This window comes from Rhinatrema bivittatum, chromosome 5 (genome assembly GCF_901001135.1).
Source record: "Rhinatrema bivittatum chromosome 5, aRhiBiv1.1, whole genome shotgun sequence".
Taxonomy (NCBI): Eukaryota; Metazoa; Chordata; class Amphibia; order Gymnophiona; family Rhinatrematidae; genus Rhinatrema; species Rhinatrema bivittatum.
The window spans coordinates 243,331,408-243,358,155 of record NC_042619.1 but is presented as its reverse complement, the minus strand read 5'-3'; the positions used below and the strand labels follow the sequence as shown (position 1 = coordinate 243,358,155).

General features: G+C 46.3%; 1 protein-coding gene across 2 annotated transcripts in view; it reads left to right on the top strand.

Moving 5' to 3' along the window:
• Positions 1 to 26,748, top strand: part of ASMTL (acetylserotonin O-methyltransferase like) — a 94,842-nt gene that overhangs the window by 58,189 nt on the left and 9,905 nt on the right. For both annotated transcript variants that reach the window (XM_029603637.1, XM_029603638.1), the window contains exons 10-12: positions 6,171 to 6,355; positions 20,756 to 20,882; positions 23,679 to 23,822. In XM_029603637.1, coding sequence (XP_029459497.1) covers positions 6,171 to 6,355; positions 20,756 to 20,882; positions 23,679 to 23,822 — 456 coding nt within the window. The remainder of the gene's footprint in view (positions 1 to 6,170; positions 6,356 to 20,755; positions 20,883 to 23,678; positions 23,823 to 26,748) is intronic.

The window sequence follows — 26,748 nt, the reverse complement described above, 5'->3', positions numbered from 1 at the left end:
TGTTCCGACCTGCGGCCCCGGGACGCGCATTCCTCAGGGCTGCCTCCTGCTTACAGCATCTTTGCTCTGCTCAGGGTTGAAGTTGCAGCAGACGTGTTTGGATTCAGAGCTGATGTTGCCCACACCGGAGGGGGAGGAATTGGATGATGAATTTCCCTGCCAGCCACCGGTTCTTACTCCGTTTCAGCCTCTGGACCCTGTGGGTCAGCCCAGGTCTCTTCCTACACTGCCCCCCCCCCCCCGGGACCACCTCCTTTCTCTACGACTTCGTGCTCTTGATGCATAATGCCTATATGGCACGCATGGGCCAGCTCCCTGACCCCTTGACAGGCCCTCTACCCGTCAAGGCCCCCAGGACCGCGGATGTCCCTGGGGGCGGGCCCTCAGGGACTTCACAGGAGCCCTCCCGGGTGCGCCTGGCATTACCCCCGGTACAGGGTGTTTTCCCAGCCCCGGATCCTATACCTGTCGATCCATTAACTGGTGCGGATGACTCGCTGCCCAGCTTGAATGTGACGATCCTAGGGTACAGAGGATTTTTCAGCGGGAGTAGCTGGACAATCTTATTCCGCATATTCTACAGGAACTTGATCTTGATGCTCCCCAGGATCCGGGACCCTCCACCTCGCAATAGAAGGGAGACCCAGTGCTCGTGGGCCTCCGACCTCTGGCGAAGGCCTTTCCTACACATCCCACTTTCATGCAATTGTTAGCTAGGGAATGGGAAGCGCCCGAATCCTCCCTTAGGGTCAGCAGGGCAATGGAGAAGTTCTATCCTCTTCCCGAGGACTTCCTGGATCTTCTCAAGGTTCCGAAGGTAGACTCCGCAGTGACGGCATTCGCAAAACGTACAACGATTCCGGTCACAGGAGGAACAGCACTACGGGATCTTCAGGACCGCAAGCTGGAGGTGTACCTCGAGGGTCTTCGAGGTCTCTGCCCTCGGAGTCCAAGCGGCCATCTGTAGTTCTCTTGCTCAAAGGGCGGGTCTCCGCTGGGTGCAGCAACTTTTGACCTCTCAGGCATTGCCGCCGGAGGAAGCTGCTCAGACGGATCGCCTGGAGGCGGTCATCGCCTACGGCGCAGATGCCTTGTACGACCTCCTGCGAGTGCTGGCAAGGGCAATGGTGTCAGTAGTCTCGGCTTGCCGCCTCCTGTGGCTGCGTAATTGGTCAGCGGACTTGTCCTCCAAGGCACGTCTGGGCTTCCTGCCATTTAAGTGGAAGTTCCTCTTTGGGGAGGATTTAGATCAGATCATCAAGCTCCTTGGTGAGAATGTGGTACACCGTCTACCTGAGGACTCACCCAGGTCTGCCAGATCCTTTAATTCCTCCAGAAGTCTGTTCCGGGTACAGCGTCGCTCCCGTACCACCAGGCAACAGACACCGAGGGCTCCCTCCTACAGGTCTCAGTCATGGACACACTCCTTTCACGGGCGCAGACCAACCAAGGACGGGGGGACCCAGGGAACCTCCGCCAAGCCCGCTGAATGATGCCAGGCTGATCCACTCCTCGAGCCCCAGGATTGGGGGACACACCTCTCTCTCTTACGAGGAGTGGGTCCACATCACCTCGGATCAGTGGATCTTAGACATCCTAAGGCGTGGCTACGCATTGGAATTTGTAAGGCATCCCAGAAACAGGTTTCTCTTCTCTCCATGCGGAACCCCACACAAGCAATTGGCGGTCTGCCAGACACTCGACAGGCTGTTGACCATAGGGGCTATTGTCCCAGTACCCCCTGGGGAGGTGGGTCTCGGTTACTATTCCATATACTTTGAGGTCTCCAAAAAGGACGGTTCATTCCGGCCGATACTGGATCTCAAGATGGTCAACAAGTCCCTCAAGGTGCTCCACTTTCGGATGGAATCACTACAGTCGGTAATAGTGGCAGTCCACAAAGGAGAATTCCTGGCCCCGAACATTCTCAAAAGTGATGGTGGTAGTGGCGGCAGCTCTCAGACGGGAAGGAATCCTGGTGCACCCATACCTCGAGGATTGGCTCATCCGGGCCAAAACATTGGCACAGGGGAACGCAGCGGTCTAGCGGGTGATCCACCTCCTGCAGTCCCTCGGATGGGTCATCAACTTCGCCAAAAGCAGTCTCCTGCCGACTCAGTCCTTGAATTTCCTGGGGGCACGCTTCGACACAGCCAGAGGCGAGGTCTCCCTGCGTCCGGATCGGGCGACTTCACTCCGAGAACAGGTGCATTGCTTCTCTCCCCGAACCCATGGCCTGGGACTACCTACAGCTACTGGGATCAATGGCATCTATCATCGACCTTGTACCTTGGGCCTTTGCACATCTGCACCCCCTGCAGAGGGCACTTCTCTCTCGTTGGAAACCGGTGTCTCAGGATTACCAGCTTGTTCTTCCGATTCCCCAGTTCGCCAGGGACAGCTTCGGGTGGTGGCTAGAACCGCTTCACCTGGCGCGGGACATGTCCCTCGAGTGCCAGACTGGGTGGTGGTCACCACGGATGCCAGTCTGACTGGCTGGGGGGCAGTCTGTCAGACAAAATCTGTCCAAGGTCAGTGAATGTGAAGGCCCAAGCCATGTGGCCCATCAATCGCCTAGAGACGAGGGCAGTTCGACTGGCACTGGAACACTTTCTACCTCTCGTGCGACATTGGGCGGTCAGGATCCTTTCGGACAATGCCACCACCGTAGCGTATATCAACCGTCAAGGGGGCACGAGAAGTCGACACGTCTCTCTGGAAACGGATCTACTGATGGCTTGGGCGGAGATTCATCTCTCCCATCTTGCAGCCTCCTATATTGTGGGTGTGGACAATATCCAAGCAGATTTTCTGAGTCTCCAACGGTTGGATCCAGGGGAGTGAGAGCTTTCCGAGGACGCGGTGCGACTACTCGTCCGCCGCTGGGGCACACCTTGTCTAGACCTCATGGCCACCTCGAGCAACGCCAAAGCACCTCACTTCTTCAGTCGCAGAAGGGATTACGGCGCAGAGGGGGTAGACGCGCTGGTTCTCCCTTGGCCTCGGGACCTTCTACTCTACGCGTTCCCTCCATGGCCACTGGTGGGCAAGGTCCTTCGCAGAATAGAGGTTCACCAGGGACCGGTGATTCTGGTGGCGCCAGAATGGCCACGCCGGCCGTGGTTCGCGGATCTGATCAACCTGTCGGTGGACGGTCCACTATGCCTGGGACACTTACCACGTCTCCTGCATCAGGGTCCAGTATTTTTCGACCAGACAGAATGCTTCTGTCTTGCGGCATGGCTTTTAAAAGGAGGAGGCTCCGGCAACAGGGGTACCCGGACGCCATAGTCACGACTCTGCTAAAGGCCAGGAAGACGTCAGTCAGTCGCTTATGTGAGAGTCTGGAAGGTCTTCGAGGTCTGGTGCGGCTCTCATTCCACACGTCCGAGATCGGCTTCCGTTCCTCAGATACTAGAGTTCCTCCGGGACGGCATAGACAAAGGTCTTGCTTACAATTCCCTGCGTGTTCAAGTCTCGGCCCTAGGGTCCTTGGTTGGTTTGCAGGACCGTTTGCCTCTGTCTTCTCATCCTGACATAGTTCGTTTCCTTCGAGGAGTGAAGCACCTGCGGCCTCCAAGCCAGCCGCCTTGTCCTTCCTGGAGCCTCAGCCTAGTCCTTCGCTCCCTAATCCAACCTCCCTTCGAACCTCTGCGCTCCTCCACCCTTAAAGATCTCACACTCAAGACAGTTTTCCTGGTGGCCATTGCCTCTGCCCGTCGGGTTTCAGAGCTACAAGCACTGTCATGCAGGGAGCCCTATCTTCGTCTCACAGACTTCGGCGTGACCTTGCGCACGGTTCCTTCCTTCCTGTCCAAGGTGGTTTCGGCTTTTCATTTGGACCAGACAGTGGAATTGCCATCCTTCACTACGGAGGACTCCAGAGATCTTCGCAGACTGGATGTCAAGCGCATATTTATTCGCTACCTCAAAGTCACCAATGAATTTCAGCGCTCCGACCTCTTTTTGTCCTCTGGTCCGGACCAAAGAAGGGTTTTAAAGCGACAAAGACAACCATCGCTCGCTGGATCAAGGAAGCGATCGTAGTAGCTTATATAGGGACAGGCAAAAAGGTCCCTCTGGGACTGAAGGCCCATTCTCTCCGTTCTCAGGCTGCGTCCTGAGCGGAAAGCCAGTCTGTCTCCGCTCAGGAAATTTGTCGTGCAGCGACTTGGAAATCGCTACATACATTCGCTAGGCACTATCGTCTACACTTATAGTCGCTAGTTTCTGGTCAGTTTGGCGATAGCGTCATTCGAGCAGGGCTTTTAGGGGCCCACCCTCTGTAGGGAGGCTTGGGTACATCCCACTGTCTGGACTGATCCTGGTACGTACAGGGAAAAGAAAATTATTTCTTACCTGCTAATTTTCGTTCCTGTAGTACCAAGGATCAGTCCAGACGCCCTCCCTCAGGTATCTGGTTTTTTGTGGGTTTTACTGCTCGACTGCCCTTATTCTGGGGTTTCTCTGTCTTCATTCTTCCTCTGTTAACCACTAGGTTACGGGGTGGTGTTTCTGAGTTCTCTTAAGTTTCACTGTTGACACCAGCCTTGCGTGTGTCGTATTTCAGGTTAATCTTTTTATTCATGTTTGTTCATGATGCATAACTTGATCCATCCTTGGCTTCCTAAGGCTTTGATATTCTTGATACTGAGGCTTCTCTGAGGGAACACTGGTTTATGTGCTAGCGCCCTACGAAGCTTTGTTGTGACTCCATCTGCTGGACGGGGGACATAACCCACCATCTGGACTGATCCATGGTACTATAGGAACGAAAATTAGCAGGTAAGGAATAATTTTCTTTTGGTGCTAAATGGCATTATATTCATAGTTTCTGGCAATGCCATTTGATTCAGAAATTCTGGTGCGAAATACAGATTTATGTAGGATTGCTTTTCAAAATTCCTGTGCCCTTGGAGCCCATGTTCTGGCTTTTTGGAAGTTAAGAAAGTATATCTTCTCAGTTGGTGTCAAGTAACGAATTATTCTTGGATAAAGTCTCTTTGGTAGCAAAGAAAACTGTTTTACACAGTTGGGTAGGGGCAGACTGCCATATCTTATTGTAATAGAAATCTAGAACGACAAAAGCTCTTAACGTTGCAATACCTAACTGCAAAAATGACATCAGAGAAACGTTTAGATATGGTGATGCAAGTATGGCAAGCCTATTTAGAGTTGCTACCCCTGACGGGAAGAAATAATATATTTAATTTGTGAAAGTTACTTTATCAGAAGCCTTGGTAATGTAAGGAACTAATAAACAGATCGGGACATACGAATTTGGAAGACTCAAGTGATGTGAGAGACTTTTTTCAATATAAGATGTTTTTAAAACTTTTATAAAGCTTTGTTTTAGAGGTTCTTTATGGGGGGGATGGGAGAGGGAAGAAAACTGAGACATTGAGTCTGTGGTTAACAGGGAGATGATTCTAATGTTAAACCACTTGGCTAATTGCCAGGTTCTTGTGGCCTGGTTTGGCCTCTGTTGGAAATAGGATGCTGGGCTTGATGGACCCTTGGTCTGACCCAGCATGGCAATTTCTTATGTTTTTATGGTTTGTTTGTTTTTCTGAGAGAGATTGATGTGGCTTGTTCTTTACTACAGTTGCATAACATATCTCATTTGTTTCTGAAAACTAATAAACATGTTGTGAGGAGGGGAAAAAAGAGAGAGGTCCTTTCGCTGCCGCTGGTTGATGTCAATACATGTAATGGCTAATTTCACTTCTGCTTATCGATGGAAAATGTAAGGTTTCAGAGCCTATAGACTTGAAATAAATAATGCTGGTATCTGTTAAATAAGCTGGGAGACAGAAAATATTGAAATTTTCATATGCAAGAATAAAACAACTAGTCAGTGGATAGATAGCAGTAGGGAGCACAAAACCCATTTTCCCCCTCTGAACAGAGGATTAAGTGGGAGAAAGACTGGTTTGGGCTTTCACTAGAAGTGCGGGGAAGTCTGCTGATGTGTGAGCAGGATGATGTAGTGCTGTAGACACAATGGTAGCTGGGGGGGGGGGGAATAGGAAAAAATATTGTAATGGAAAATGATAAATTACTCTTAGGAATTTATGTACAGAATGAGAGGATTATGACAGTTATTACAAGGAATCATTTATCCCTGAGTTACACATATGTGTATATGTATATAATTTTTTCTTTTTAAGTTTATAGTAATACAGATATTGCAAATATGCATCTGGTGACCGACAGCAAATATTCACTTCATGATTACATTATGTACTGTAATGACCATCTTTGGCCACTATTCACGCATCTGGAATCTGCTGTTAAAGAAGGAACTACTCGACACTGTTGGACTTCTGGGAAAAATCATGAGCACTTGCTTCAGGTAATGCAGATATTACAGAGTGCACTCTTTACAATGTAAACTGCTAGCAGGCTCTACAGACTACCTATATCTTTAGTTCTGTGGGAATTCTGCACAAGCAGGGCAATTCCCACAGAATTCTCCTGCACAGTTGCGCAGAATTTGGCAGGCCCCGGTGTGTAGCGAGTAGGCCGGCCTCCGCTAGAGGCATGCCGGGGCCTGCTCCTTCTTTGCCACGAGTGGAGGCTGTCCCGCTCACGGCAAAAATGAAACAGGCCTAGGTGTGCTGCGAGCGGGACTGCCTCCACTCGTGGCTAAGAAGGAGCAGGCCCAGGCATGCTGTGAGTGAAGGCCATCCCACTGGTGGCAAAGGAGGAGCAGGCCTGGGCATGCCATGGGTGGGATTGCCTCCGCTCACAGCAAAGGAGCAGGCCCAGGTGTGCCACGAGTGGAGGCTGTCCCGCTTGTGGCGAAGAAGGAGCAGGCCTCGATGAGAGTGAGTGAGGGTGTAATACTGTGAGCCTGGGAGGTGAAAGAGAGCATGTGAGAGGGGGTGTGGGTGCCAGCGAGGGAGGCTATGTGAGGAGGTTATGAAGGAGTGTGTTGTGTGTGAGAGACTGGGAGCTGGTATGTGTAAAAAAGGGATTGTGTGAATGTGAGGGTGCATGTTTGTGAGAGAGGGAACCTGTGTGAGGGTGCTCTTTTGTTTGTGAGAGAGAGAGCCTATGTGAGAGTATGCGTATATGTGAAAGAGAGGGAGCCTGTGTGATGGTGAGAGAGACAGTTTCTTAGCATCCAGTCAGATGAATCCAGAACAAGTGGGTTATGCATCTATGCCAGCAGATGTAGACAGAGCAAACTGACGGCACTCATGAAGTTAGTATGTGGCACATTTAAAACTAATCAGAGAAAGTTCTTTTTTATTCAACGCACAATTAAACTCTGGAATTTGTTGCCAGAGGATGTGGTTAGTGCAGTTAGTATAGCTGTGTTTAAAAAAGGATTGGATAATTTCTTGGAGGAGAAGTCCATTACCTGCTATTAATTAAGTTGACTTGAAAATAGCCACTGCTATTACTAGCAAAAGTAACATGGAATAGACTTAGTTTTTGGGTACTTGCCAGGTTCTTATGGCCTGGATTGGCCACTGTTGGAAACAGGATGCTGGGCTTGATGGACCCTTGGTCTGACTCAGTATGGCATGTTCTTATATTCTTCTTATATCTACTCCTGCAGTGACATCAGCCTGCCAGTATTCTCAGTCTCCAGCAGATGATGAACGTGCATCTCCCCACTGGGGATTGCTTCTTTTTTAAGAAAAGGAGAATTAAGAAAATTCGCTCCGCTCTCCTGTGGTGATACCAAATGGCTCCTCCCATAGTTGAGAATTCCTAAGGTGATTTCCGTGGTGTCTCAGATGAGTGCCTTGATCCATTAGCTGATTTTTCAGCTGGCGTGGACTTAGCTGCTCAAGCAGCTGAAAGGCAGTGGGTGAGGGAAGCTGAGCGCTGCGGTGACGGCACATTCCCTCTCCCCCTGTAGTAGGAGACCATCTCTGTATTCAGCCAGGTAAAGCTGAGCTCCGGTAAGTCTTAAAGAGAGAAAAAAAAGATTATACAGAGACTTAGGAGGTTTGTTGTTGTGCAGGGCTTCTCCCGGTCTCTGTGCTCGGCGTGCCGGTCAGACATTCGTCCCGCTCCGTGGGAGGTCGAGGGACATGTGCAACCTGGCGGGTTGAGCAGCCTCCTTAAGCAAGACCTCGCTTCAAGGCTTTCACTGTGCGCTACATGGTAGATCGCAACAGCATTTCGCTCGCTTTCTAAGGCTGCCCTCTGCAGGATTGTCGGTCCGGCATCTAGCTGTGATTCCAGGTTGTGCGCCCAGTTTTTGGATGCACAGTCGGGCCTTGTAATCTGTGCATCCACGCTAAGTGACACCGTAGTAGCCGCATGCTTACCTTAGTGCACAAGTGGTACTGTGCGCTTAAGATTTTTGTGTGCTTAATTTTTTGGGTGCCTAGGTGTGTGCAGCTAAGTGTTAGACATACAATTTTTGGGCACCTAGGATGAACGCACATTAAAAAAACAAAAAAACAGTAAAACAGCTAGACGCATGCCTCAGTCACCACTCAGTGCTCTGTCAGCTGAAATGGCGCCAGTACTTAAGAAACCTAAGCATCTTTCTCTTTGCCCTGCTTGTCTTATTCGGGCGTCTCAGCTAGAAGTGCCCGCTAATTTGTGGCCATGCTGTTTGGAGGCTCAGGGAGAATTATCTTCCTCTGACTTCAATAAGCCTGGTTCTTCCCAGGGGATGTGGGTCTGGGTAAAGACAGCTTAGGTGGGGCACCTGATTTAGGAGCTACCCTAACTGTTTCCTCAACAGGGGAAGGTAGCTCAGTGTGTACACCTCAGGTACCTGCTTTTCATGGGTAGAATATTTTCAGTGGTTGCAAACCTTTCTTTAGGTGCAGTTCTCTGCCTTGTCCAATGCTCCTAGAACAGAGGTGCAGGTAAGAGCCTTGCCTGGACTTTCTGTTAAGCGCCAGAGTACTCCTAGAGCAGCAGCGGGACCTCTGGATAGAGATCCAGATGGTGGCACTGATGACTCCGATCCTGCCTCTCCTGAGGATGCTGAAATTCCCCCCCCCCCCCTCCCCCCAAAAAACCAAGATTAGAAGTGTATAGAACTATGTTATGGTTCTTTCACAGAGATGAACTACCAGCTCTGATTTCCCAGCCCTTGAAAATGCTTGGAGTTCCTGGGGCAGATTCAGTTTCTGAGCCAAAGAGAAATCCCATTTTGGTTTCCTTACGTAAATCCTCTTGTGTTTCCCCCGTGGTGGAGGCCATTCAAGAATTGATTTAACTTGAGAGGGGTGCCCCAGAGGCTAATTTCAAAGGGGGTTGGGTTTTAAAAGGCCTGTACCCTCTAGATCCAATGGTAAGAGAGCACTTATGTTTTCTGAAAGTAGATGCACTTGTTTGCGCAGTCTCCAAGTGGACCACTATTCCCGTTGAAGAAGGAACGTCATTGAAGGATGCTCATGATAAAAAGATTGAGACTATCCTTAAGCAAGCATTTGAAGCAGTGGCGATGACCTTGCAGATTTTCCTTGGTGGCTCACTCTTGTTTGCTTCTCTCCCAGGAGGTTGATGACCCTAGGGTAAACTCCAGGACAGTTATGGAACCAGCTGCTGCCTTCTTGGCAGATGTGGGCAGTGATTTGTGGGGTGACTTTGATAGTAGCAGCTAGGTGTTTTGATTATGGTTGAGAAATTGGTAGACTGATGTGACCTCCAAGGCTAACCTCACCATACCACCCTTTAACGGCTCACGTTTGTTTGGCAGTGAGTTGGAGATACTGGCCAGTAAGTGGGGCAAATCTCCATTTCATTTGTCTTAAACCTTGAGTCAAATATATTGGAACAATTCGATTGATAGATGTCAATGCCTATTTATGAATACTACCTCTGTTACCCGTTAGTGCTTATTGAATTATAACTATGAATGTTACTTTTATAAACTCTTGTGATCTTTTACATGGAACGACGGTATATAAAATGTCTAAATAAATAAAAAGCAGGCGCAGCGCTCCTTTAGCATGAGAAGTCATGCTAGAGGATCCAAGTGTTTTCGATCTTATAGAGGAGCAACCTTTCAGAGGACTCAACTCTTCGTTAGGTCTCAGTCCTTTCATCACCACGAACCAGAAGAGGTGCAGGCTCAGGTAGTGGAATCTCCCGAGCCTCCCAATGAAGGTTTGCAGACTCCCCTCCGGGAACAGGAGATAGGGGGCCGCCTCTCTCTCTTTATCAGAAGTGGTTCGAAATCACATTGGATCAGTGGGTCCTAGAGGTGATACGAGAAGGATATGTGATGGAGTTTTGCAGTGTTCCTCGGGACGTGTTCATGGAGTCTCCCTGCCACTTCCCGCAGAAGAAGAAGAAGCAGGCAGTGGAGGATACATTGGCAAGGCTCCTCAATCTGAATGCTGTGGTCTCATTGCCCACATATCATGAAAATACAGGGCGATATTCCATTTATTTTGTTGCGCCAAAGAAGGAGGGCTCTTTTTTTGTCCCATTCTTAATTTCAAAGGTGTCAACCGTCATCTGCGAATGAAGCATTTTCACATGGAAACATTGCGATTAGTGATAATGGCCATGCAGTCGGGGGAATTTCTGACCTCTCTGGATCTGTCTGAGGCGTATCTGACTAGAACATCAACACTTCCGGTGGTTCGCAGTTCTGGGTCGCCACTTTCAGTTTCGGGCACTGCCCTTTGGTCTGGCCACAGCTCCCAGAACCTTTTCCAAGGTAATGGTGGTAGTTGTGGCAGAGTTGAGAGAGGATAGAATCCTAGTACATCCGTATTTGGACAACTGGCTGATTCGCACCAAGTTGTTGGAAGAGAGCCGCCTGGTGACTCGCAAGGTGATTTCCCCATTGCAGGAGCTCAGCTGGGTGGTGAAACTTGCCAAGAGCAGTCTTCAACCTACTCGGTTGCTAGAATACCTGGGGGTTTGGTTTTGACACAAAGCAGGGCAAGGTGTTCATACCGGAAGTTCGACTGCATTTGATGTTGAACACACTGCACCCAACCGTATGGTCTTACTGCAGGTCCTTGGCTTAATGGCGGCAACTCTGGAAGTGGTACCGTGGGCAAGAGAGCATATGTGTCCTCTTCAGTGCTCTCTGCTGTCTCAGTGGAATCCTTAGTCTAGGGACTATTTGATTCAGCTCCACCTGCTGATGGAGGTCTCCTCCCAGCTGCAGTGGTGGCTGCAGGCAGATCTACAGAAAGGTGTTTCCCTATCCCCACCGGAGTGCCTAGTACTGACAATGGACGCGAGTCTCCTTGGTTGGGGAGCTCACTGTCAGGAGCTGACAGCGCAAGGGTACTGAAGTGCAGAAGAATCTCTTTGGAATATCAATTGGTTGGAAGCCAGGGCAGTCCAGTTGGCATGTTTACAGATCGGCAACAAGGCTTTAGGGTCGATCAGTCCGAGTAATGTTGGACAGTGCAATGACTGTGGCTCACATTAATTGGCAGGGAGGTACCAAGAGCCAACAAGTGTCGCAGAAAATAGATCAACTTATGGAATGGGCCAAGGAGCATCTCCGATGATCTCAGCACCACACGTTGTAGGCAAAGACAACGCAAGAGCAGACTTTCTCAGCAGGGAGAGTTTGGACCCAGGAGAGTGGGCATCCTCAGACGAGGCGTTTCAGTTGATTCGGGATCGCTGGGGTCTCCCGTTCCTAGACCTGTTGGCGACTTTGTACATTATAAAAGTTCTGTGATTCTTCAGCCGCAGAAGAGATACGAAGTCATTGGAGATTGATGCCCTAGTGCAGAAGTGGCCAGAAGACAAGATGCTGTGTGCCTTTCCTCCATGGCCCATGTTGGGCCGATTGATTTGAAGGATCGAACGACACAGAGGGGTGGTGCTCTTGGTCACTCCAGATTGGCCCAGGAGATAATGATATGCAGATCTGCGGAGGCTCTTGGTGGACTCACCTCTTCAACCTCCAGTGCACAGGAACCTGTTGCAGGGTTCTGTTTTTCACGAAGATCCGACTCAATTTTGTCTTATGGTATGGCCCTTGAAAGGGTTCGCTTGCTGAAATGTGGATACTCTATGGTAGTGATTTCTACCTTGTGAAAAGCTAGAAAGTTTTCCACTTCCTTGGCCTACATGCGGGTTTGGAGAGTGTTTGAGGCCTGGTGTGAGGATCAAGGAACCCTTCCTTGTCAAGATTCCGCTCATTTTGGAATCTTTGCAGGATGACTTGAATAAAGGCTTGGCTCTTAATTCCTTAAAGATACAAGTAGTGGCTCTCGCCTGTTTCAGGGGTAAGGTAAAAGGTGGATCCTTGTCGGCTCAGCCTGATGTGGCCCATTTTCTGAAAGGAGTGAAACTTTGTCCTCCTTTGTGGATTCTGGTGAACATAAGAAATTAAAAAAAAATGTTTTCAATGTATGAGGGGAAACTGTAAAATACAGTCTTAAATTCTTATTTAATTATTAAAATATCGGGAATTGGTATCAGAGGATTGGTGCTGCAATCTCCTGAGCTCTTGCCCACAAAGGGCTACAACCTGTCTCATATACATGCACTCGTTGTTACGTCATTTACTTCATCCCGTTTATTTTTGTTTTTTACTTCATTAGAGAAATCAACTCTAAATAGTACCCTTTTAAAAAAAAAACAAAAAACCCTTACGTGAACTCTCTCACTATTTCAATGCAACTTATCTCATTTTATTTTTTGACTAATATCTCTGATGTCGCCCTCTGCGTTGCTTCTTATTGTTAAGATAAGTCGCATTGACATAGTGAGAGAGTTCACATTTTTCTTGTTTGTTGGCACACTTGAGCCTGATATTCATAAAGGTTGAGAGAGAAGCAATCCGCCCTGAGGAAGCTTTAGGCGAAACGTTAACGTTGGCGGTGGTGTGTGCACTGACTTGTTATAGCGAAGAACAAAAGAAAAATGCAACAAGTTTCAGATAAGTGCCTTGGTGATTTTTTGTAGCACAGACTTGTTGATAACATAGCAATTTTGCAACAAGTTTAGAATTTTGCTACTTTGTCATGTCGGGCAAGTTTCAGTATTAAACAATTCTGAGACTACAATACATTCCTTCAGAAGCCAGAAGATACAAGATTCAGGGCTTATAATCCGAACATAAGTTGCCAGATTCGATTTTGTTCCACAACAATGGAGAAACAAAGTGTATTATAATCTTGTTACAACTCGCCAGGACACTGGTGGTTCATATAATAACGGAGAAACATCTGTGGATGTCATAAAGCGTTACATAACTCGCCGAGATACCGGCGGTTTTCTCAGATGGGACATTTTGCATTACAAAGACTTAAAAATAGTCTGGAGCAAGTCTATTTTATTATAATTTAAAAAAATAGGAGACAATAAAGGTCAGTGATTGAACTTACTGGTTTGACAATTAGAGGTCTTTGGACCCCTTTGATACCAGTTCTGAGGTCTTTGTCTCTCAATTATAAATACTCTTAAAATCTACAAATAAAAAATTTACAATTAAAAATTAATATTTATATGTATTTTGAATAAAGTTAAAGTTAAAAATTTTTTTTAACAGCGATTAAAAAATAGGGTAACTTATGATCTTTCAGACAGCTTTTACATGTATTTGAACTGGACTCTAACTGTTCCCTCTACATATTGGTAAATGTATCATCGGGACATGCTCTAGAGAGAGAGTTCCCTGGATGGAATAAATGACAGTTTTATGGAGCAATTGGTTCAGGAACCGAAGAGAGAGGGAGCACTTTTAGTTCTAATTCTCAGTGGAGCACAGGATTTGGTGAGAGAGATAATGGTGGTGGGCTGCTTGGCAATAATCATAATATGATCAAATTTGAATTAATGACTGGAAGGGGAACAGTAAGCAAATCAATAGCTCTAGTGCTAAACTTTCAAAAGGGAAACTTTGATAAAATGAGAAAAATAGTTAGAAAAAACTGAAAGAAGCAGCTACAAAGGTAAAAAGTGTGCAAGAGGCGTGGACATTGTTAAAAAAAAAAATAAAAATCCTAGAAGGTCAGTCCAGATGTATTCCACACATTAAACAAGGTGGAAGGAAGGCAAAACAGTTACCGGCATGGTTAAAAGGTGAGGTGAAAGAGGCTATTTTAGCCAAAAGATCTTCATTCAAAAATTGGAAAATGGATCCAACATAAGAAAATAGGAAAAAGCATAAGCGTTGGCAAGTTAAATGTAAGACAATGATAAGACAGGCTGAGAGAGAATTTGAAAAGAAGTTGGCCATAGAGGCAAAAAAAGTAAAAACTTTAAAAAATGTATCCAAAGCAGAAAGCCTGCGAGGGAGTCAGTTGAAACGTTAGATAATTTAGGGGTTAAAGGTGCACTTGGAGAAGATAAGGCCATTGCGGAAAGATTAAACTATTTCTTTGCCTCTGTGTTTACTGAAGAGGATGTTGAGGAGATACCCGTGAAGGTTTTCATGGGTAATAATTCAGATGGACTGAACCAAATCACAGTGAACCTAGAAGATGTGATAGGCTGGATTGACAAACTGAAGAGTAGTAAATCACCTGGACCGGATGGTATGCACCCCAGGGTTCTGAAGGAACTCAAAAATGAAATTTCAGATCTATTAGTAAAAATGTGTAACCTATCACTAAAATCATCCATTGTACCTGAAGACCGGAGGGTGGCTGATGAAACCCCAATATTTAAAAAGTGCTCCAGGGGTGATCTGGGAAACTACAGACCAATTAGTCTGACTTCAGTGCCAGGAAAAATGGCATTACTCAAGGCAAGTCTTGCCTCACAAATCTACTTCACTTTTTTGAAGGGTTAATAAACATGTAGATAAAGGTTAACCAGTAGATGTAATGTATTGGTTTTTCAGAAGGCATTTTACAAAGTTCCTCATGAGAAGCTTCTAGGAAAAGTAAAAAATCATGGGATAGGTGGTGATGTCCTTTCGTGGATTACAAACTGGTTAAAAGACAGGAAACAGAATAGGATTAAATGGACAATTTTTTCAGTGGAAGGGAGTGGGCAGTGGAATGCCTCAGGGATCTGTACTAGGACCCTTGTTTTTCAATATATATATATATATATATATATATATATATATGTTCTGAAAAGGAATACGACGAGTGAGGTAATCAAATTTGTAGATACAAAATTATTCAGAGTAGTTAAATCACAAGCAGATTGTGATAAATTGCAGGAAGACCTTGTGAGACTGGAAAATTGGGCATCCAAATGGCAGATGAAATTTAATGTGGATAAGTGTAAGGTGATGCATATAGGGAAAAATAACCCATGCTATAATTACACAATGTTGGGTTCCATATTAGGAACTACCACCCAAGAAAGAGATGTAGGTGTCATAGTGGATAACACATTGAAATCGTCGGTTCAGCGTGATGCAGCAGTCAAAAAAGCAAACAATGTTGGGAATTATTAGAAAGGGAATGGTGAGTAAAACGGAAAATGTCATAATGCCTCTGTACTGCTCCATGGTGAGACCGAATCTTGAATACTGTATACAATTATGGTCGCCGCATCTCAAAAAAATATAGTTGCGAATGGAGTAGGTACAGAGAAGGGCGACCAAAATCATAAAGGGGATGGAACAGCTCCCCTATGAGGAAAGACAGCTGAGGGGGGGATATGTTAGTGGTGTGTTATGGTTTTGAGGTGTTGGAGTGAATTCTTGGGTACTGCGGTGATGACCACTCCCAAGGGGAGGAGCCCCGTGAGGAACCGCAGTACTAGGCTAGACTCTATACACGCAGACAAAGAGAATTGTATTTATTATACAGCTCGGTGGACTGCCCAGGGAGCAGGCAGCAGTGAAGGTAATCCAGTAGAAGCAGTCCTTGGCAGAGGAGACCAGACTCGCGCTCAATTAGATGTAGACAGATCAGGGTAGCAGAGGCAGGTCCTGGATGTTGACTCTGAAGCTGAAGGGGAGACAGACTGAAAGGGTTAGTACTCACTGAAGTAGAAGCTGTATTGATGAAGGTCCTGGCAGGCAGAAGTAGTGAGTTGTAGGCACCAGAGTAGGGAGAGCAGGCCCTCGGAGTGAGTACCCGATATCCCAGATAGGTACCTGAAAGAGAGTATAAGGGCCCCCGAGGAGCGGGTATCCAGGTTAGCGATGAATTACCCTGAAGGGCAGAGAAAGAGCTTCCTGTGGCAGCAAGGAAGCGGCAGAGCAACATATACCGGAGGCAGTCCAATCCTTGCTAACTCAGTTTGTTAGCAAACGAAGGGCAGGCTAAATACCAGGATGTCGTGACATCACTCGGAGGGGACGCCCCCGAGGTTCCCGCCATGACGTGGATAAAAACGTGGGTGGCATGCACTAGGGCACCCTAGGAGGCCCTCAAGAGAATCATGGCGAACACCATCCCATTGCCATTCCAGGGACGCCGGAGAGAGCGGCATGAAGACGCGGCAGCAGCCATCTTCCCAAGGCTTGAGGAAAGAGAAGGAAGAAAGGTGAGGCACGGAGGTCGAAGCCATCTGAGACCGGACGCAACATGGTGTTTAAAATTATGAGAGGTCTAGAACGAGTAATTGTGAATCGGTTATTTACTCTTTCGATGATACAAGGTCTAGGGGGCACTCCATGAAGTTAGCATGTAGCACATTTAAAACTAATCAGAGAAAGTTCTTTCTCACTCAATGCACAATTAAACTCTGGAATTTGTTGCCAGAGAATGTGGGATGGGCTCCGAGAGAGGCATCATAACACAGGGGATGTGGTTAGTGCATTTAGTGTAGCTGTGTTTAAAAAAGGATTGGATAAGTTCTTGGAGTGAGAAGTCCATTACCTGCTATTAATTAAGTTGACTTAGAAAATAGCCACTGCTATTACTAGCAACAGTAGCATGGGATAGACTTAGTTTTTGGGTACTTGCCAGGTTCTTATGGCCTGGATTGGCCACTCTTGGAAACAGGATGCTGGGCTTGATGGACCCTTGGTCTGACCTAGTATTGCATGTTCGTATGTTATTGGGAGAGGGGTCAAACTCTGGGAGTGGAAATAGAGTGGAAGGGATTGAGTCTAGAGGGGGAGGGGAGAGATTTGTGGCAGGTGGAAGAGCTGGGACCTGAGAGGGCAAAGTGAAAGAAGACTGGCTGGGGAGAGGGTAGAAGGGACACTCTCTTACAGTGAACTTCTAGGGAAATTGTGCTCAAAATATTTACAATTCTGCATCTTTATTTTTTTTTTCTGTATTACATTTTAAATTAGCTACTTAGATTGTCACATATGTTGTTGTTTTGACCAATATAAAGTATGCAGAATTTTGGAAAATTTTGTTTTTTTGCACAGAATTTCCCGAGGAGTACTCTTACATAAAGCACTGCCTAGCCAGTAGAAATATATTATGCTTGACCAGTGGCCTGTTTGGCAGCACTGTGTCCTGTGCTGCTTGAAATTTGCAAGCCTTCTGGTTGGGTACAGAAGGATGTTGGAGCATAATGATACTTTACCAAGGTGTAAGGGTGTCTCTCCCTATATCAGGGGTATATATAGTCCTCCAGAGAAATTGGGTTTTCAGGATATTGCTAGTGAGTATGCATGAGTTAAATTTGCCTACAGTGGAGGTGCAAATGTATATCATTCATTATCAGTAGAGATATCCAGAAAATCTGACCAGTGTATGGACCTTGAAGACTGAAGTTTCTCCATCACCTCTGTGTATCTTAAGCACTCCTGATGTGGTTTTGGGGGCAACATTAAGAGTTAGCTTTGAAGGGCCTCCCCCGCTATGAGGGTATTTTTAAAATCCAGCTGCTGGAACTGAGAATGATGGATGGATAGGAAATAAAATGAGGCATACCCTTCTATGCCGCTTCCCTCTCAAAAAGGTCAGTTTAAAAAAAAATGATGTAAGTTGATTTCTTTCTATTGGACTAACTTAACATATTTCTTGACTAGCTTTTAGGAGCTAACACTCTTCCTCAAGTCCAAATGGAATGAGCAGGTCAGAACAAAATATGATATATCGTATTACAATAGTAATGTGAAGGGAGTGGGGCCGTTGTGTTAGAGTAGGCCAGATGTGGCCCACCAAATGTTTGTGTGGCTCGTGAACTGCTGAAAAAAAAGCCGGCTAATCCTTATTGTAAATCTCCTCCTCTGCAATGGGTCGGCTCCTGTTTCTCAGCCTGAACCTAATCTGTTTTGTGCTACGGTGCACATTTTAAAATATCTTCCTCTTTGGTTTGTTTCCGTATGGTTCCCCTTTAAATACGGCGCTATTTCTGTCTCCCTGAGAGCAGCCCCAATATTTGCGCTGCTTTTCTTTCTCCCCATTGGACAGCAGTTACTGGGCTCCTCTCCTCCCATACAGTCAAGTGCTGCACTGACTTGATCTGAGGAGAGATGGAAAGGAAGAGAAAATGGCAGAACACAGCTCCTCTGGGTGATATAAAAACTGTGCTGCCTAGGGCGACTGCTGCAAACATCTTAATTCCTCCTAATGGGACAGCACTCTGGCACCAATGCTGGGGCTTGTACCCAACAACTACCCTTGATTACAATATTCTCCTCGGCACATTTTTGAAACCTGTGAGCTGGCCCTTCTAATCTTTCTTGATGCATGAGGTCAGCAGTACCAGTTTCCACCTGCAGGTGAGGAACTGTTCCTGGTTGTTTTGCCAGTGACTAGATGAGAGCAGGCAATTGTGGCAAGACCTCTGCCGCCTTGCCCCACTCCCTTTCCCTCCCATGGAAGGAGCAGGAAGAAGGAATAATCGCAGCTCCAATCGACAGAAATATATTTTCCTAAGCTTTACTCGGTGGCCTGTTTGGGAGCTGTGTCTCATAAGAGACAATCTGTAGGACATTTTTACAATAGAAAGTTGTACAAATACGGAATAAAGAAAGGGAGAGGTTACAGATGTTAACTTGTAGGTTAATGCCACCTTGTGGCTGATTATTATATTTTACTATTTTCTATTTCTTGTTGCTATTGATACTTTGAGCTTGTATGTTTCTTGCTGGGTAATATAATACAGCATAGTACCCATTCATAGCAGCTTTCAGTTGTCTTTATTTCTACATAAAAAGCAACTAAGTGGTAGTTTGGTTGCCTAGTGCTTGTAAACCAGATGGCGAGTACATTTTGATACCTGGCCAGGAATTGATGATGTGTGTGTAAGGAGGGGGAGCACAGCTTGGGAATGGGAAAACCAACCAACTATATGAATAGAAGGGATCCACAGTGTTGAAAAGGTGCTTACCTCATGTTACATTAGATATCTCATTAAAAGAGTGTTCAGTATACTAACAAACTGCAATCGGTATACAAAAACCTTTAAAATAAATAAAATAAAAATGTAAGCTCATTAGTCAAGGTTGGTGTGGGTTGGTTTGTTTTTGTTTGGGTTTTTTTTAATAAAAATGCACATTTTTTTGTGGTGGTAATATCTTTGCAAAAATTGCTCATCGGCTCCCCAAGTAAGAAAAAATTGTTGAATAACACTGTTAGAATGATAGAGATGAGAGAGGGTTATATCTTATAGTGAGTTGAAAAGCCTAAGTCTCTGTTAAGTCCTTTTATGTTAGTATGAAAGTGTTTTGATCATTTTGGTTTTAACAAAAAAAAAAAAAAAACCCTTGTCTTTGAAACCTTTTAATTTGCCACCAGACATAGCCCTCTGTCACCTCTAACGCATCAACTACTCATAAGAACATAAGAAATTGCCATACTGGGTTGGAACAAGGGTCCATCAAGCCCAGCATCCTGTTTCCAACAGAGGCCAAACCAGGCCACAAGAACCTGGCAATTACCAAACACCAAGAAGATCCCATGCTACTGATGCAATTAATAGCAGTGGCTATTCCCTAAGTAAACTTGATTAATAGCCGTTAAGGTCTTGGAGGAGAAGTCCATTATCCAAACCTTTTTTGAATTCAGCTACACTAACTGCACTAACCACATCCTCTGGCAACAAATTCCAGAGCTTTATTGTGCGTTGAGTGAAAAAGAAAGCTCCTAATATGGAGCCTAACATCGTGTAACTCCTGCATGGGTTATTTTTTCCTATATGCAACACCTTGCACTTGTCCACATTAGATTTCATCTGCCATTTGGATGCCCAATATTACTCCCCTTCTGTCCCTCCATACTACCTTTGTAATATAATCTATAGTTCACAAGTATGTTCAGGTAATGTCATCTTTCTCTGATCTGCTTGTTATGTTTAGCCCTGAGGTAGGGAGTGTTGGTGCCTGAAAGCTAGTCAAGAAATGTATTACATTAGTCAAATTTATGTAAGGTGATTACTAGTTTGTTTAATCTTTATTTGTGTGTATTCAAGTGGACTAACATGGCAACCATACTACTTTATTTTTATATCAAAGCTTGCAAGAGTAAACTTTTTTTTGTTTTGTTTTGTTTTGTTTTTTTGAAGACTAAACATTTTGGTGGTAATTTTCAAAGGAACTTCTAAAAATAAATCTAAATCAGGTGAACAGTGCTCTGTCAACTTAAAGCATATAAGAACTGTTAACCACAGCGCAATGAATAGTTTCATCACTTTAGTGATGTGTAGTGTCTGCAACGTTGCAGTTATTTCATTAGATAAGAATCTGCAAGAAAAGTAACCTTGAAGACCTGGAAGTTGATTTGAAAAAAAAAAGTGAGAAGAAAACAATTCTAAACAACTTTTTGGTCAGCAAATTGAATTTCATCATTTACTTTTTGTGCCGTTTTTTTTTCCCGTATGTCATCTCCCTCACAAGTCTGAAAGAAAATAATTTGCAGTATCATAGGCATAATAATTCCTACTGTAAGGTTTGTAGATAGTTTTAAATTGGACTAGAGGTTCTTCCTACTTTACTACACAGCATATTAATGCTACCTCTTTGAATTCTAAGGACTCCCATTGCAATGTGCCAGTGAAGCATCGACTGAGCGCCATGCACAGCAGTCTCAAAGTGACAGCAAGAGCCATAGTGACGGCCTTTGACCTTTCCCAGGTCAAATCTGCCTGTGACTTGGGAGGTAAGATGAACAGAATAATTTGCATATAGTTCGTTTTGCTTGTTAAAAAAAAAAAAAAAAAAAAAAAAAAAAGGATTTAAATTTGATTCTGGTCAGAAAGGGACCAGAAAATGTATGACCAAGAAAGCTGTGCCCCAGAGTGTACCCACCTGTATCCGCCCTCACTTCAAGGAGATCTTCAGATGGCACCCACAGCAGCAGTAATTGGAAGAGAATTCAGCTCCGCGCCTATTAGATGGCACACGCTCATAGACCCTGGGGCAGCCCTACTCCCTCCTCTTGTTACCAAGGAAACCTGTAAAAGGGGGGGGGGGACTGCTGTAGGGCCTGTGAGTGCATGCTGGCTCACAAGCCCCTCACAGACTACTACTGCTTTCTGTTGTTGTTGCTGTGGGTGGTGCCTGAAGGTCTCAGGCAGTTGGGGTTTGTTTGTTTTTTTCTGGGGGGGGGGATGTTTTGTTTTCAGCTCCATGCCAGCGGCAGGGCCAGATGGGCAGCATGGTGCCTTCTGATTTTGGTGCCATTTGCAGTTGCCTGTACCAAAATTGAGGTCTGAACAGAAACCCATTCCAGTTGTCCAGCTGTTATCTGTCCCCTCTCTCCCCTGCCCGGGGGAGGAGGACTCTATGTGCTATAAAGAATTATTGAAGTTACAAAGGTTATGACCTTTTTGAGATGCTTCATCCTAGAAATCTTTCCCTCTTCTTTTATTCATATCAAGATGTTAGTACCAATGTGTGCCTGCCTACTTTCTCTTTCCTCTCTCCCAGCTGTCTGCTACCACCATTGAAAATCTCAATTAGTCTTCAGCTTCAGTGGTTTTTGTCCTGAATTGGAACTTTCGTTTGATATTTTTATTCCTTATTACAGTGCTCCACATGGCTAAAAATTGGTGAACCCTTTCTTATATTCTTACATTATTTCTGCCTAAGAGTTATTAGTGATGGCAAAAATGATTGCAGTTGCAAACAGGATTAGAGTTTCAGAGTTTAAATTTGCCATTTGCCCATAGGTGGGATTTATTCGATTCCAATAATATACATTTAGTAAAATGGGAGAGAGAATGAAGTTTCCTGTTACCACTAACTCCACCTATAAACCAATACTAACATAACAGGCAGGGGTTATGAATTCAGTTATTTTGCCATCTTGGCTTTTCCTTAACTGCTGTAGTACCTTGCTTTGATATCCATCTGGGGAGGATGGTTTGCCAAGCCCTTTACACAGGTAAAAAGTGGTGTACGATTAGAGATCTGTGGCACAATGGAGGTTTAGGTAAGAGAATGCCTTCTAAAAAGAGAAACAACCAAGCCAGTGAGGTTTTTTTCTGTGCAAGAGATCTAAAATAGCACTGCTTTTATTAACCAGTTAAAGGAAGCAAGTAAGCGCACATAAAGAGCAGTACCGAAGCCCTAGTAGCTCAAAACAGTTCCATACTTTCTCAGTCCAGCCCAGCACAGTGACATGAAACGCCTTTCCAGCGTTTTACCCGTTTAAATCAGCTGTCTGGAATTGCCTTCCCCCAATGCAGCTAAAAGATTGCACATTCTCCCATGATGAGTGTACTTTAGCCACATTTAGGGGCCGATGCAATAAATTTGCATAGAAAGTGCCCACTTTCTTAACGCACCCAGGCGCCCGGTGGGGGCACCATGCAATATTTAAATTAGGGGGTCGCATTAGCAAGGAGGCGTTAGGGTCGCTTGTGTGCCCCTAACGCCTCCTTGCTAATGCGATCCAGATTGGTTTCCCTAACTCAGCCGTCTGTGGGTTAGGAAAAAAAACAAACCAGATGCCGAGTTTAATGGCGTTTGTTTTCTTAACTTGGCAGTCTGCTGGTTAGGAAAACAGATACCGGGGGGGTTCAGGAGATGGACGCTTGTCAGTTGAGCGTCCGTTTCCTGCACCCGACTTTCAAGTGGGTTTTTTTTTTTAGGCTTGTTTCTTTTTAATTAAATTTCTTTAGGCATTTAAAACAAGTACAGAAAAGCATTTTTTTTCTGCTTTTCTGTACTTGTTTTAAATGTGCTCAGCTATTAACGCCTGCTTCAGGCAGGCATTAATTGCTGAGCATTAAATGTGCGTACTAGATACACGTTTTCTTTTCTTTTTTTTTTTTTGCATCTGGAGTGAATGCTAATAGCCTCAATCACATGCATTTTCATGTGATTAGCACTATAAGACTCACTCCGCGTCCACGCGTTGAATAGGTGCTAATCCCCTTATTGCATTCGGGGATTCATTAGAGCCTATTCAACCCGCGTCCGAATGCGGGTTATATAGTGCACTTGGCTGAGCGCACTGTATTGCATCGGCCCCTTAGAGTAGGTATTTCCTAGAGTGTGTTTAGTTCAGGGAAGAAAAGTATGTGCATGTCTACTTTTCCAGCTCTTTTTTTTTTTACCCACACGAATGCAGCAAGTTTCAAAGCTAAAAGTGCATGCATAGTTTTGCTTGGAAACTTGGGGCAGGGTCTGTGGGTGAAAAAGTACCTGTGCACTTTGTCCTAAAATAGCAGAACATTTTCAAACTGTCTATATGAATCATTACCACTGTGTTTCAGCCATCCTAGTAGCCAGCTGTTTGAAGAAAAAAGAATATTAATAGTAGAAAAACAGAGGAAGGACTTTGAAGGAAGAAAACCGACCCTGAACCTCTCTAGTTAGATACATCTTCGTTTCTTGTAATGCAACTCTGATACAGTGGGAGATAACTATGCATTGCTTTTCTGTATGATTAATATGTAGAATCTAATTTTAGTTTTTCTTTCTGCAATGTAATTTTTGTTCCCCATAGGTTGTACTGGAGCTCTAGCACATGAGTTGGTCCAGATATACCCAAACGTAAAGGTCACTGTGTTTGACCTTCCAGATGTCATTGAAAATATTTCTTCCTTTCAACCTCTGGGACAGTGTTCTGCTCGGGTGACATTAGCAAAAGGTGTGTGTAATATGTGTATATATGTTTATATGACTTGCATGCTTTCAGCAAGTGAAATAAAATATGATGGCAGGGAAATTTAACAAGGTCCTTCCCTGTACGTACCCGGATCAATCCAGACTGTGGGTTGAGCCTCCTTTCCAGCAAGTGGAGACAGACTAAAACTGAAAGGATATCCTATATGAGGACAGAGCCTATCCTGTAACCCTTCAGTATTTGTCTGTCTCCAGCAGGTGGATCAGCTCACCCTTCAGTCTCCTGATTTCGGCTACTTAGCCGTCCCTTCTTCTCCTTCTTTTCTTGGATCAAGCAAGTACTTATTCCTTAGGTTTTCGTTTGGCTCTTTTTTTTTTTTTTTTTCCAAAAAAAAAAAAGTGTTTTTAAAAACAGTAGCTAGATTTTTGTCTGTGCAGGAGATGCCACCGTCTCCTGGCTCTTGCCGGACTCAGGGGGACTTCGCCCCTTGTGCGGAGCATAGCCTGAGTCCGTGGGGACAGAGTTTGGTGGCCCAGTTCTCGTCTCCCCATCCTCTGGCTGCCTGAGGGGCTTAGAACTCCACTGCTGTGCTCAGTCTATAAAAAAATAATAATATATAAAGCATAATAATAAGTGTTTAAAGTCCAGTCTTTAACCTTTTTTTACAGCAGTAGAACCTTTTTTTCTCCTTCAGGCTCTTTAGGGGGATTGAACCAGCAGCCAGAGAGGCAGGAGTCAGCAGGTTTCCCCCCTGCTTCACTCCAGGCCTGCAGGCTGTCAATCAAATCTTTTTTTTTTCAACTTATTTTCCTCAGAGCGGCTCTCCTATGCCGCGGCAGGCAGCCTGCCTTGCCTGTGAGCAGTCCTTGTTTTGATTTTCGCGTGAGGGACTCTGCTCAGCCTGCCTGCCTGCTGGATGGGGAAGGCCCCTCCTTGGCAGGGCAGGCAAATTTAGCCCGGGGATCGCATCCCCAGAGCATGGCCAGGCCGTTCCCGGGTTGGCAAAGCCTGGGAACGGCGGCCATCTTGGATTTTTCAGCGGCTCTGTTTTTGGAGCTGTCTGGGGCTGGGGGGGGGCTGTTTTTTTTTTTCACAGTCTCCACCCGATTTGAGCACCGCGACCCCCAGGATGAGATCCCTGGCCCCCCCCCCCCCACCCAGGAAAATCCAGGGCCCGTTTTTCTGCAGATTTCATCGTCGTCCTGCACAAATCTTATTTGGCTAGCCTGCAGGAGGAGGAGGAAGGTCCCGTTCCCCCCCCCCCCCCGCAAAAATTCCCCGCTTCGGGTGCGGGTGGTGTGTCCCCCCCCCCAGTGGACCCGATACTCCCGGCTCCTGACACCATTCCGGATGCAGAGGATACCCTTCCACCCCTGGAGGGGGACAATCCCAGAGTCCTCCGTATGTTCCACAGGGAAGAGTTGGAGCCCCTCATCCCCTTTGTCCTCCAGGAATTGGGGTTGGAGGGGCCCCCTGCGGACACACGGCCTCTTTGCCCAAAGATATGGACCCGGTCCTGGCAGGACTTAAGGCTCTGGCAAGCGCTTTCCCTTTTCATCCCATGCACAAGCTGTTACTCCTGCGGGAATGGGAGGCTCCCGAGGCAGCACTCTGGGGTGGGGCGTGCCATGCACAAGCTCTACCCCCCTCCCGAAGGAATCTTTGGAAATATTAAAAAATCGCTCCATGGACTCCTTCGTCTCTGCGGTCACCAAGCATACCACTATCCCGGTGGAGGGATCAACTGCTCTGAAGGATGGACAGGACCGCAAGCTCGAGGCACACATGAAATGCATTTTAAGTCCTGGCTCTGGGGGTCCGGGCAACTATCTACAGTAGTCCCATGCTGCGGGCAGGTCTCAGGTGGGTTCAACAGTTACTCTGCACCCAGGACCTCCCGTAGGCGGAGCAAGCTGAACGTCTGGAAGCCGTCATTGCATATGGAGCGGATGCGCTCTACGACCTCCTCCGCGTCCAGGCGAAAGCGATGGCCTCGGCGGTGTCCGCCAGAAGAATCCTCTGGCTGCGCGATTGGTCGGCCGACCCATCCTCCAAAGCCCGGTTAGGCACGTTGCCTTTCAAAGGTAAGCTGCTATTTGGTGAGGACCTTGAGAAGCTTATGGAATCCTTGGGGGAAAATAAGGTCCATAAGCTTCCGGAGGACCGTCCAAAACCATCCCGCTCTTTCACACCCTCTCATCCTTGTTTTCGGGGTCAGAGACGGTATATCCAACGCGGACGGGGTGACTCCTCGAGGGGTTATTCTTCTCGGTCTCGGTCTCAGTCTTGGTCGCAGTCCTTTTGTGGGCGTCGCCCCTTTCACGAGGGCCCGCCCGCGCGCTCCACCCCCAAGCCTGCCACACAATGAAATTCAGTTGACTCATTCCTCCGTCCCTTTCTAGGTGGCCGCCTCTCCCATTTTTTCGAGGAATGGGTCAAAATCATGTCTGACCAGTGGGTCCTCGACATTCAGAGATGGGTACGCCTTCGAACTTGTCCGCGACCTGCCGGATCTTTTTCTATTCTCCCCATGCGGGCGTTCCAAGAGGGAGGCGGTGGAGCAATCTCTCGCCAGGCTACTGAGCCTGGGCGCAGTAGACCCGGCTCCAGAGAAGGAGCTCGGCGCAGGCCAGTATTCTATCTGCTTCATGGTCCCCAAGAAGGACGGATCCTTTTGCCCGATCTTAGACCTCAAAAGGGTCAACCGGGCCCTCAAGATCCCACATTTCTGCATGGAAACCTTGCGAGCGGTCATCACGGCGGTTCGCCCCGGAGAGTTCCTTGCCTTGCTCGATCTGACAGAGGCGTACTTCCATATTCCGATTCACTGCGATTACCAGAAGTATCTTCACTTCCACATCCTCAACCGGGACTTCCAGTTTTGGGCGCTTCCCTTTGGCCTCGCAACCACGCCTTGCACCTTTACCAAGGTCTTGATGGTGGTGGCGGT